This window comes from Meriones unguiculatus, chromosome 9 (assembly GCF_030254825.1).
Source record: "Meriones unguiculatus strain TT.TT164.6M chromosome 9, Bangor_MerUng_6.1, whole genome shotgun sequence".
Taxonomy (NCBI): Eukaryota; Metazoa; Chordata; class Mammalia; order Rodentia; family Muridae; genus Meriones; species Meriones unguiculatus.
Genome location: NC_083357.1, coordinates 53123185 through 53137109, shown reverse-complemented (window position 1 = coordinate 53137109; position 13925 = coordinate 53123185). Strand labels below are relative to the sequence as shown.

Genomic DNA, 13925 nt, shown 5'->3' with positions numbered 1-13925 from the left:
TAAAAAAAAAAACTACCTTCAAATTCATATAGAATCATAAAAGAATTGATTAAAAAACAAGCATGAGCAAAAAGAAAAATGCTGGTGAATAAAACAATTTCAGATCTTAAGATATATTTCAGAATGATAGTAATAAAAACAGTTTGGTAGTATCATAAAAACAGATATGTAGAACAATGGAACAAAATTGAAGGCCTTCATGAGAATATGTAACTTCACCCACTTGATACTTGATAAAGATACCAAACACACTTGATGCGGGGGGAGACATCCTCAACAAATGGTGCTGGTAAAATTGGATGTCTACATGCAGAAGAACTAAAGTAGACCTGATGAAACCACCTAACACACACACACACACACACACACACACACACACACACACACATACACAATAGTTTTAAATGTATCAAAAACATAAATGGTAAAACTAAAATATTGAAACTACTACAAGAAAACATAGCCAGTACCTATATGATGTAGGGCAAAGGACTTTCTGATAAGATGCCAGCTGTCCAAGAATTAAAGCATGTGATTGAAAAGTGGGAATCTGTGAAAATAAGAAGCTTCTGCACAGTTAAGAAACAACCAACACGGTCAAGAGGCAACACATAAAATGGGAATGAATCTTTGCCAGATATACATTTGACAGGCTGTATATCCAGAATATACAAAGGAACCTCCCCAAAAGACACATTTGAAAAATGGACCTGGAACCTGAATAGGGACTTCTAAAAAGAAACAACAAAAAATTAATAAAAATATCTAGAAAAAATGTTAATCGTCCCTAGAAATTACAGCAAGGCAAATCAAACAATTTTGAGATTTCAACAAATATCCATGGAAACACTGAAAACAAGTGCTGGAGTGGATACTGGAAAAAGGCAATCATGTTCACTGAATGGGATTGCAAATTGTTGCATCCACCATTAAAATCAGTGTATATGATTATCAAAAGGCTGAAAATTAATATCTCATATGACCCGACCACGCTAGGCTTCAGCATGAGCCCAAAGGACTTCATGTACTACTCCACATACACTTATTCTGTCATGTTCAATGTTGCTTTATTCACAATAGGTAGGAAATGAAAACAATCTAAATGTACAACACAGGAATGGTTAATGATCATGTGATATGGAAGTACTATGGGACACTCTTCACCTGTAAAGAAAAAATGAAATCAGGAACTTTGCAGGTAAATAGAAAAAAAGATTATATTGACTAAGGAAATTCAGACCCAGAAAGACAAACTGTCTGAAAATGCTAGAAGGAATGATGTTATTAACTACTTGCCTAAAAGATAACCCCTGTTATATATATATATATATATATATATATATATATATATATATTTATGATATATTTATATATATACATACATACATGTTTATATACTTAATATATAATTATGATGTCCATATATTGTATAATTATATATTATAAATATATAAAATGAATTATATATAAATATATACATAAACATGCATATACATGGTTTTAATAATTGTTTCCACATAGTTTGATGGTGCCTCCTTCAAGAGCCAAACACCACCTAACAAAAACTCCAATACCATACATAAGAACCCTGTTTTAAGTTGATGCCCAGGGTTTTGAAAGGGACTCCCAAAACACACAGCCCATTGCTGTTGACCTTGGTTACCCCCAAAGGTGGTGAGTGCCTATTGCTGAAGAGACCAGTCACATCAGACACAGGCCCCAGAAACAACTAAGTTAAAACTGACCTGAATGCCCTCTCCAGAGGACTATTTTTCTTGGTACAAGAAAGTTCCATTTAAGATTCCAGAGGAGAAAGGCAACCAAGAGTCCTACTCAGCTATGATGCCTATGAGCCACATCAGCAATTACATGGCACAATGATCTTACAGCTGCTGTAATGGCACACACATTAGCAGGATCCAACAGCTCTCTAATTGGACTGCAGACCCACTCCACCATAAGGAAGCCGTATCTGGCACTGGAAACTTATTCAGTGCGAGTGAAGACGTGGTTAGTAGTGGAGAATCTACAACCAGTTTTATGAAACCAGCATAATTACTAACAGTAATCTATAAAGAATTATCCTATACCCACCAATAGCTGTAGCCATCACACCTCATCAAGGAAGTGTCTCTTTGCCATAGATAGAAACTGCTAAAGAATACCACCACCAATGAAAATGAAGAGTTGAGGAGCCCAGTCCCAATGGATATATCTAAAAACACCTCTGCACCTGAGCCTCAGAGAATGTTGCAGAGAAGGAAATAAAATGACTGTAAAAATGACAATCAGGAGTTTGCTGAAAATTGTGTCCCCTACTAATATCAGAAGTTAAACATGCAACATCTCATCAATATGGCCATTGAAATGCAAGCTGAAAAAGAGTGACACTAACGAACATGCCAAAGTCAACACAGAATAGCACATGAGGACTGAACCCTAAACAAAGAAGCAGAGGTAACTGAGGAAAGCTGAGAACAAGAGAAATGGTCTTACCCAAGGAAGACCACACTGATTGGTTGTCCAGTGCCAAATGGTCACCTCTGAAAACATACATACGTGTAACATTAGATGGACTAAACATATATTGTATTTAGGAATAGTTCCTTATATGCATGAAACAGTAATTAGTTTAAAAAAAATGAAAAAAGAGGCTATACATTTGAAGGAGAGTGGAAAGAGTAGGCACATGGGAGAGTTTGGAGGGAAGAATGGAAAGGGAGAACTATTGCGATTACATAATAATCTCAAAACACCAATAAGCAAACAAACTAAATTCGGAACTAGAAAGACTGGGATGGTAGCTCAAGCTGCATTATTTTTCCTATTCCCCTGGGGTTCTGTGTACTCCTGCCCTAGAAAAGCAAGTCTATTATGAATGGTCCATTCCCCCCCCACACACACAACTGATAATGCCATGAGAGAGAAACATGGCTTACTTCTTAAATCCGTTTCTCTATTAAAACAGAGAGGTTGTAATGAGCATGGGCATTACCTGGTGTACCTCACTGTGATGTAGGAAGAAGTTGAAAATGTAAGTGATGTGTAACAAAGATTTTGTTATTTAGTTCTGTTTTAGGATATAAAATGACCCATATGAACAATTAAAACAATGGCCACAAATGATGTTTAAACAATCATATGCAAACAATTATAAAAAATGGTAATGAGAAACTGGAAGAATGTGTATCGTTATTGCATTGAATCCCAAAATGTTCTTAGTAGTAGCAAGGAAAGAGATTTATATTTTAATACATGGAGCTTAACTTGAACACTGGGAGAAGCTTAGTGTGGGTGAAGACAAAAAGTGAAGTCTGTTATGTAGACTTAGCTCAAAGAGTGAGTCAGTTTATGCTAGCAGGAAATGTTCTAAAGGAGAAGCAGAACTATTTAATTTTTTTTTACTTTTACTTTTACAGTTTACTCATTATATATCCCGATTGAAGCCCCATCCCTTAACTCCTCGGCCCTACCCTCTCTTCCTCTTACCTCCTATTCCCTTCCCCTAGTCCACTGAAAGGGAGCATTCTCTTCCTCTGCCTTCTGCCCATAGCTTATCAAGTCTCATCAGGAGTGCCTAGATCCTCTTCCTCTGTTACCTCGCAAGGCCGCATCACCAGGGCCAAGTGATCAAAGAGCAGGCAACTGAGTTCATGGCAGAGGCAACCCCTGCTCTCCTTACTCTGGAACCCACATGCAGGCTGACCTGCCAATCTGAACAGGGGGTCAAGATCCTCGCCATGCATGGTTCTTGGTGTATCAGTCTCTGCAGGTCTCCCCTGGGCTCAGTTTTTTTTATCCTTTTTGGTTTCCTTGTGGGGCTCCTGCCCTCTCCATATGTTTCTATCCATCCCCCCCATGCTCTGCTCAAAGTACTTCAAGATCTAGCTATGTCACTCCTGAGCATATGCCCAAAAGATGCCCCACCATTCAACAAGGACCTTTGCTCAACTATGTTCGTAGCAGCTGTATTTATAATGCACAGAATCTGGAAGCAACCAGATGCCTCTCAACGGATGAATGGATACGGAAATTGTGGCATATTTATACAGTGGAATACTACTCAGCTATTAAAAACAAGGAAATCATGAAGCAGAACCTTTTTCAAAATTTCAGGTCACTCCATAGAGTTCAATGACTTATGTGCTTCTTCACTTTTCATGAAATTTAGAAATATTGACTATTTTTTATGGAGTGTGATTTATTTTCTGAAAAAAAATTAATAAAAATTATCTTTAACTTGTCGTTCTCTTAGAACAGAGAAAATAGGACCTTTGAAGTACCAGAGATCCCTCAACCCAAACTAATTGTTCATTGTTTCCAGTGTCTTCAAGCAAAGTTTGCTACATTTAACTTAGGTTACTCTCTGGCCACCAGAGGGCGCAGCATCCTAACGCTATAGCATTTCCTGTGTGAACTTAAGTTTAGACTGTTTCTCAATGTTTTCAAAAATTGAGAACATTGACGAGATGGCACTAAAGTTGAATTCTTCTCCGGGCTTCGTGACTGTGGTACTTCTCATGCTCAGTAAGTAAAGTGACCTTAAACCTTTTCCTTTTTTATGTCAGAAAAAAATATCTGGAGCCCTGAATATATCCATATATCTGTTTTGTTTTTGTTTTTCTTTTTGTTTTTCTTTTTCCTTTTTTTCCAAGCAAGGACCCACGGAGACTCAGTGACTCAGACAGAAGGTCAAGTGGTCCTCTCAGAAGACGAATTTCTTACTATACACTGCAACTATTCAGCCTCAGGTTACCTAGCCCTGTTCTGGTATGTGCAGTATCCTGGAGAAGGTCCACAACTCCTCTTTAGAGCCTCAAAGGCCAACGACAAGGGAAGCAGCAGAGGGTTTGGAGCCACATATGATAGAGGAACCACCTCCTTCCACTTGCAGAAAGCCTCGGTGCAAGAGTCAGACTCGGCTGTGTACTACTGTGCTCTGGGTGACACAGTGGCAGACACTGCAGCAGGACCTGAGCACAAACTCAGCAGCTGAATGCTGAGTTCCTGCCTCTCCAATTGCTTTGGTTCCTCACTGTGCTGTGTGCCTCTATGTTTCTCTGAGTGGCACAAACATCATATGAATAGCCATAGCAGAAGAGCAAGAAGTAGGCTCTTCCATACTCAAGACTAGAATGGGACTAACCCAAAATCTGATGCAAGAGCATGTGCCTCATGCAGAGCAGAAGGAGCCTCACAGCAAAGCTGTGTGAGTAAGGAAGCCTGTCCACATATTCTTTCACAGCTCTCTGGTAGAACTATCTGTATTTTATTTGTGCCAGGAAAAGAGGCTTCTACATAATGTCTTCTGAAACTATGGAGGGAGAAGTGACAGGAGAACCCAATGTCCTCAGTCTTGGGATTCCTATTGAGAAGGAAAGGAAAGAAGAAAAGAGGACAGAGCTAGGCCAGTACACAAGTACACAGAAGAAAGGGACTTTCAGGGCATAAAGAAAGGACTCTTCTGTTGTTAATAAGATCAGGCTGAGGCTCAAACACAAGAGGAGAAGCAAAGTTGGAACAGGAGAACATAGGTGGAATGGAAGATGAACTCTGGGCAGCAAAGGGGGAAGCTGGCTCTCTGGCTTGCCTCAGAAGAGTTTCAGTGCTTGGGGAAGGGCAAACATATTTTACAGACCTTGAAAGAACAATTCTCAATTTCATGTGGAAAAACAAAATCCCCAGAATTGCTAAAACAATCCTGTACAATAAAAGATCTTCTGGAGGTTATCTCCACCCCTGATCTCAAGCTGTACTAGAGAGCAAGAGTAATTAAAATGGTATGGTACTGGCATAGAAACAGACTAGTGGATCAATGGAATAGAATTGCAGACCCAGAAATAAACCCACACACCTACAGAAACTTAATTTTGACAAAGAAACCAAAACCATACAATGGAAAAAAGACAGCATCTTCAACAAATGGTGCTGGTCTACATGTAGAAAAATGCAAATAGACCCATATTTATCACCCTGCATAAAACTAAAGTCCAAGTGGATCAAAGACTGTAACATAAAAACAGATGCACTAAATCTGTTAGAAGAAAAAGTGGGGAAGTGTCTTGACCTCATTGGCACAGGAGACAACTTCCTGAACAAAATACCAACAGCACAGGCTCTAAGAACAGCAATCAACAAATGGGACCTCATGAAACTTAAATGCTTCTATAAGGCAAAGGACATTGTCATCAGAACAAAATGACAACCTCCAGACTGGGAAAAGGTCTTCACCAACCCTACGTCTGACAGAGGTTTAATATCCAGAATATAAAAAGAATTCAAGAAGTTAAAAAGCAACAAATCAAGTAAGCCATTTAAAAAATGGGTACAGAGCTAAACAGAATTTTCAACAGAGGAATATCAAATGGCAGAGAAACATTTAAAGAAATGCTCAACATACTTAGTCATCAGTGAAATACGAATCAAAACAACCCTGAGATTTCAATTCAGACCAATCAGAATGGCTAATCAAAAACTCAAGTGACAATACATTCTGGAGAGGATGTGAAGAATGTAACCTTGTACAAGCAAATTGAAATCAGTCTGGCGCTTTCTCAAAAAATTAGGAATAGTACTACCTCTAGATCCAGCTATACCACTCCTGGGCATATATCTGAAAAATGCTAAACCACACAACAAGGACATTTGCTCAACCATGTTCGAGGCAGCTTTATTCATAATAGCCAGAATCTGGAAACAACCTAGATGTCCCTCAGCTGAAGAATGGATAAGAAATTGTGGTACATTTACACAATGGAATACTACTCAGTTAAAAATAAGGAAATCATAAAATTTGCAGGCAAATGGTGGGAACTAGAAAAGATCATCCTGAATGAGGTAACCCAGAAGCAGAAATACATATCTGATATATAGTCACTTATACGTGGTTATTAGTCAAATAATAGGGATAAACATACTAACATCTACAGTCCTAAAGAAGCTAAACAATAAGCGGGACCATAGGGAAGAGGTTGAAACCTCACTCAGAAGGGCAAACAGAATAGACATCAGAAGTAGAAGAAGACAAGGAACAGGACAGGGTCCTTCCACAGGGGGCCTCTGAAAGACTCAATTCATCAGGATATCAAACGAGATATGGACACACATAGCCAAACTTTGGATAGAGTGCAGGAAACCTTATGAAACAAGAAAGAGATAGACATGAAGGGGACAGGAAGTTTACAAGGAGACCAGGAAAGCCAAAATACCTGGGTCCAAGGGGACCTGCAGAGACAGATACTCTAACCAAGTACCATGCATTGAGAGGACCTAGACCCCCTGCTCAGAGGTAACCCATAGGCTTTCCAAGTGGGTGTCCTAGTAAGGGGAACAGGAGCTTTCTCTGACATGAATTCAGTGGCCAGCTCTTTGATTACCTCCCCCTGGGCAGTGCAGCCTTGCCAGGCCACAAAGGAAGATGATGCAGCCAGCCTTGCTGTGAAATCCAATAGGCTAGTGTCAGAGAGAAAGGGAGGAGGTCCTCCCCTATTAGGGGAATAAGGAAAGGGTATAGAGTGAGAAGAGAGGGTGGGTGGGACTGGGAGAAGATGAGGGAGGGAGCTACAGTGAGATACACAAAGTGAATAAATTGTAATAAATAAATAAATTAATTAATTTTTAAAATGACCAAAGCCCATGTCATCATCAGACTCTCCAGATTCTTCCTTCTTTGCTTCTACTTTCTTTTCCTCAGCAGGGACAGCAGCAGTGGAGGGGCAGGACACCTGCTGGAGCAGCTCCAGCTGGTGGAGCAGGCCCATTAGTCTGCAGGTTGCAGATGAGGCTTCCAGGGTTGACATTGGCCATGCCTAGCTAAGCCAGAGAGGTTCAGCATTGACACCGCCTGCCTCAGTGAGGGCACTGATCTGACCCTCCATGACTATCAATTCTTTGTCATTCAAGATGTAGACAGAGTAGATGCAGGTGAGCTTGGAGATGGATGCCATGTTGTGGAATATTGACATGTGCTAGTTGCCAGATGAAGTGAGGGCCTCACCCCAACGTAGCCTTGACTTTCTCTCAAAGATGGAGCATCTCAGCTGCAGCTGAGGAAAGCTGTTCATTTTCTTTTTAAGAAGTGAATATAAGGGGCGGGGCAAGATGTCGGCGCCAGGAGAACTCTCATTCTGAACAGCAGCAGAGTGGGCCAGGCACAGTGACCAGCAAGCAGAACTCACAGCCATAAAACACAAGTGATTGTGTTTCTCAGGTGAGAGGATACCCCACGGTGGGGGATTCAATCAGCTTTAACTCACCCGGCTAACCCTGGAAGAGACCCTGGTTCTGCCAGGCACTTGGTCAACAGCCCAGAGCTACACAACAGCATGATCTGGTCACTGTCCCAGACTGAACTGTGGGCCCACAACATCACAGACTGGATTTTCCAGTCGAGAGATAACCCTACAAAGCAGGAAATGATTGGGACCGACCTTAGATCACCCAGACATCCCCTGGAAAAGACTTGGGTTCCACGGGCGCTCCAGGAGCCTGTCCAGAGCCAGAGCCGGGGACCCAGGGGCCTGCACAGAGCCCGGCCTGCCTGCGGGCCTGATTCACCACCTCAGATAGAACTGTGGGCCACAGGGCACCAGAGACTCAGTTTCACCGTTGGGTGCAAACCCACAGAGAGGGAAACGGCTGGTCTGATCTCAGAGCACTCAGCTGATACCACCACCCCGAAAAGGTCTCGGAAAAATTACCCAGTTTAGGGAGACGCCCAGGATCCCAAGGGCCAGAGAGGCTGTGCCACGGGCGGGTGTCTGTGCCTGTGGGTTCTACTCGCCGCCACCCCAGATAGAACGGAGGTCCCTAAAGCAAAGACTGGGTGTCCCTGGCAGAAAGAAACCCCCAGCGGGGGGGGGGATCATCAGGTCTAACGCTCAGGACATCCAGCACCAAAAGACTTTTTGGATTCACGCAGACTCTAGGCTCTAGCTTTCTAATGCAGGCATGAGCGCTGTGCTCATCCACCATTATTGAGTACCTCTAGGGCACTGGGGCACACAGCTGCATCCTCAGACCTACAAAAGCCAGAGAGCCATTACAGCAGCCCTCAGATACTGTGCCAAGGATCAACCAGTTACCCCTAGCTAGACTGACAAAACTGTGGGAATTTCTGTTCCTTCAAGAGGGCTGCACCCACAGCATCTGGACCAGAGCAGTGCCTGCAGTCGACATCCCAGACAGGGACACACAACTTCCTGTCCAGACTGAGGCACCCAGCCTCCAGACCAGAGCAGTGCCCCCAGGCGCCAACTCAACCTAGGTGCACATTCTCCAGGCCCAGAGCAGAGCACTGAGCCTCTGGCCCAGAGACTTGCTGGGTGCTCCTCTCACTTTCCCGGACAGAACTGTGTGCTCCAGGATAACAGACTGAGTTTCCCTGTTGGGAGAAAACCCCACAGCTAGGGAATCAGCAGGTTCTTCAAGAGGACTGTACCTGGAAAACTGTAACAACAGCAGTAGCTCACTAAATTTATAACGAGAAACTCAGCAGTGGGGAAGCTGTCTTGAGAACTTCTATGGGTAAGAGGAGAGCCCTCCCTGCCTAACAAAGACCACAGCTACTACTCAGGGCTATACACCTGAGGTGAGCAGTGGCAATTCCTGAGAAACACTGGCCATACAGTGACCATAACCAAAAAGCAGAGGAGGACTCCTTAAGGAGAAATCATCTTTCGGCCAAGGGGATTCTCCCTACCTCAGGACTCCAGAAAGCACAGAAACTAACAGCCAACACCTAAAACAGCCCAATGGGTAGAGGTCAGCATAAAAGCTCAACCAACAAAAGACAGAGCAATATGGCATCTCCAGAACCCAGCCATCCAGGGGTGAACAGCCCTGGACAACACAGTATAATAGAAAATCAAGAAGATGACCTAACATCTATGCTGATGAAGAGGATAATAGAGAAAACAAATAATGTACGTAAAGAATTAGAGGAAGATAAAAACAAACAGATCATGGCTATCTGTAAAGAAATGGAGTAAATTAAAGACAAGCAGATTATGGCCATCCATGAAGAAATATGGGAAGATGCAGCCAAACAGTTTGAGGCCTTCAGAGAAGAAATAATTAGATCACTGAAAGAAGAAAAAGAAACGGAGTTGAAGGAACTAAAAGAAAAAGAGGAAAATACAATCAGACAGGTGAAGGAAGTAAACAAAACAACTCAAGACCTGAAGATAGAACTGGAAAAATTAAAGAAAACACAAATGGAGGAAATAATGGAGAGGAAGAATTTAGGGAAGAAAACAGGAACTACAGAGGTAAGCATAACCAACAGACTAAAAGAGATGGAAGAAAGAATCTCAGGTGTGGAAGATACAATGGAAGAAATAGATGTATCTGTCAAAGAAAATGTTAAATCCAAAAAAATTCCTGACACAAACCGTCTAAGAAATCCAAGACAGTATGAAAAGACAAAACCTAAGAATAATAGGTATAGAAGAAAAAGAAGACTCCCTTCTCCAAGGCCCAGAAAATATTTTCAACAAAATCATTGAAGAAAATTTCCCCAAGTTAAAGGAGAAGCCAATAAGAATACACGAGGCCTAGAGAACACCCAACAAATTTGACCAGAAAAGAAAATCCTCCCACCACATAATAATCAAAACAGTAAGTATACAGAACAAAGAAAAAAATACTAAAAGCTGCAAGGGAAAAAGGCCAAGTAACATATAATGGCAAACCCATTAGAATCACACCTGACTTTTCAACAGAGACTATGAAAGCCAGAAGGGCCTGGTTGGATATCATGCAGACACTAAGAGAACACAGATGTCAGCCCAGGCTACTATAACCTGCAAAACTCTCAGTCCTCATAGACGGGGAAAACAAGTTATTCAGTGACAAAAACAAATTTCAAAAATACCTACATACAAATCCAGCATTACAGAAGACACTGAAAGGGAAAATACAACCCAAGAAAATTAGCTACTTTCAAGAAAACACAGGAAATAATTAACCTTACTACAGTAAAACAAAAAACAACCAAGCACACAACCTTATGACCACAGCCAACACCAAAATCAAAGGATCTAACAGCCACTGGTCATTAATCTCTCTCAACATCAATGGACTCAACTCTCCAGTAAAAAGACACAGATAAAAGAATGCATACGTAAACAAAACCCAGTAAACTGTTGCATACAAGAAACACACCTAAGGCACAAAGATAGACATTACCTAAGGGTAAAAGGTTGGAAGACGACTTTCCAAGCAAATGGACCCAAGAAACAAGCAGGAGTAGCCATTCTAATATCTGATAAAATAGACTTTCAACCAAAATTAATCAAAAGAGATGGGGAAGGACACTTCATACACATCAAGGGAAAATTCCACCAGGAAGACATCACAATCCTGAACATCTATGCCCCAAATACAAGAGCACCCACATTTGTAAAAGAAACATTGATAAAATTTAAAGCACATATAGATCCCCACACATTGATAGTGGGAGGCTTCAACACCCCACTCTCAACAAAGGACAGGTCAACAAAACAGAAATTAAACAAAGAAACATTGTCTCTGGCAGAGGTCATGAATCAAATGAACTTCACAGACATTTACAGAACCTTACACCCAAACACAAAAGAATTTACCTTCTTCTCAGCACCTCATGGAACCTTCTCCAAAATAGACCATATAGTGGGTCACAAAGCAAGCCTCAACAGATACAAGAAGATTGAAATAAGCCCTTGTATCTTGTCTGATCACCATGGAATAAAGCTGAACTTCAATAACAACAGAAATAGCAAAAAGTCAACACATACCTGGAAACTGAACAGCTTGCTACTAAATGACAGCTGAGTCAGGGAAGAAATAAAGAAAGAAATTAAAGTCTTTCTAGAACTCAATGAAAATGAAGACACAACATACCCAAACTTGTGGGACACAATGAAGGCAGTGCTAAGAGGAAAGTTCATAGCACTAAGTGCCTTCAAAAAGAAATTTGAGACATCTCATTCAAGCAACTTAATGGCCCACTTAAAAAACCCTAGAAAACCAAAAAAGCAGACACAGTAAAAAAGTGTAGATGGCTGGAAATAATCAAACTCAGGGCTAAAATCAATCAATTAGAAACAAATAAAACAATTCAAAGAATCAATGAAACCAAGAGCTGGTTCTTTGAGAAAATCAACAAGATTGACAAACCCTTAGCCAAGCTAAATAAAAGGCAGAGAGACACCACCCAAATCAACAAAATCAGAAATGAAAAGGGGGATATAACTACAGACACTGAGGAAATCCAAACAATCATTAGGACTTACTTCAAAAGTCTATATGCCACAAAATTTGAAAATCTAAGTGAAATGGACAATTTTATTGATCGATCTGACTTACCAAAGCTGAATCAGGACCAGGTAAATCAATTAAATAGTCCTATATCCCCCAAAGAAATAGAAGCGGTCATCAAAAGTCTCCCATCCAAAAAAAGCCCAGGACCAGATGGCTTCAGCGCAGAATTCTACCAGACCTTCAAAGAAGAGCTAACTCCAATTCTCTTCAAACTATTCCACAAAATAGAAACAGAAGGAACATTACCAAACTCATTCTATGAAGCCACAGTCACCTTGGTACCTAAACCTCACAAAGACTCAACAAAGAAAGAATTTCAGGCCAATCTCTCCTATGAACATTGATGCAAAAATACTTAACAAAATACTCGCAAACTGAATACAAGAACACATCAAAGATATTATCCACTATGACCAAGTAGGCTCCATCCCAGTTATGCAGGGGTGGTTCAGTATACAGAAATCCATCAATGTGATCCACCATATTAACAAACTGAAAGAAAAAAAACCACATGATAATCTCCCTAGATGCTGAAAAAGCATTTGACAAAATCCAATATCCATTCATGTTTAAAGTCTTGGAGAGATCAGGGATACAAGGCACATAACTAAACATAGTATAGGTGATATACAGCAAGCCTCTAGCCAACATCAAACTGAACAGAGAGAAACTTATAGCAATCCCACTGAAATCGGGGACAAGACAAGGCTGCCCACTCTCCCCATATCTCTTCAACATAGTTCTCGAAGTCCTTGCTAGAGCAATAAGACAATTGAAGGAGATCAAGGGGATACAATTGGATAAAGGAAGAAGTCAAATTATCAATATTTGCAGATGATATGATAGTATATATGAGTGACCCCAAAAACTCTACCAGGGAACTCCTACAGCTGAGAAACACCTTCAGCAAAGTGCCTGGATACAAAATTAAATTAAAAAAAAAAAATCAGTAGCACTCCTGTACACAAAAGACAAAAGGGCTGAGAAAGAAATTGGAGAAACAATACCCTTCGCAATAGGCACAAATGACATAAAGTACCTTGGTGTAACCCTAACCAAACAAGTCAAAGACTTGTATGAAAAAAAATTCAAGTCTCTGAAGAAAGAATTAGAAGAAGATATGAGAAGATGGAAAGATCTCCCATGCTCATGGCTTGGCAGGATAAATATAATAAAAATGGCCATCTTACCAAAAACAATCTACAGATTTAATGCAATTCCCATCAAATTGCCAACACAATTCTTTACAGACCTGGAAAGAAAAATTCTCAACTTTGTATGGAATAACAAGGAACCAAGAATTGCTAAAACAATCCTCTACAATAAAAGATCTTCTGGCGGTATCTCCATCCCTGATCTTAAGCTGTACTATAGAGCAACAGTTTTAAAAACTGCATGGTACTGGCATAGAAACAGAATGGTGGGTCAATGGAACCAAACAGAAGACCCAGAAATAAACCCACACACTTATGGACACCTGATTTTTGATGATGATGCCAAAACCATACAATGGAAAAAAGATAGCATCTTCAACAAATGGTGCTGGTCCAACTGGATGTCTACACGTAGAAAAATGAAAATAGACCCATACTTATCACCCTGCACAAAACTGAAGTCCAAGTGGA

The 13925-nt window shown here is 40.8% G+C and overlaps 1 pseudogene and 1 gene segment (V, D, J or C); one reads left to right on the top strand and one right to left on the bottom strand.

Moving 5' to 3' along the window:
• The first annotated feature begins 4469 nt into the window (after positions 1 to 4469).
• LOC132656221 (T cell receptor alpha variable 9-2-like) lies at positions 4470 to 4996 on the top strand. The segment is given in 2 exon segments: positions 4470 to 4527; positions 4656 to 4996. Coding segments are annotated over 2 exon segments (399 nt in total).
• Positions 4997 to 7610: 2614 nt separating this feature from the next.
• Positions 7611 to 7946, bottom strand: LOC132656220 (large ribosomal subunit protein P1-like; annotated as a pseudogene).
• Positions 7947 to 13925: the final 5979 nt, after the last annotated feature.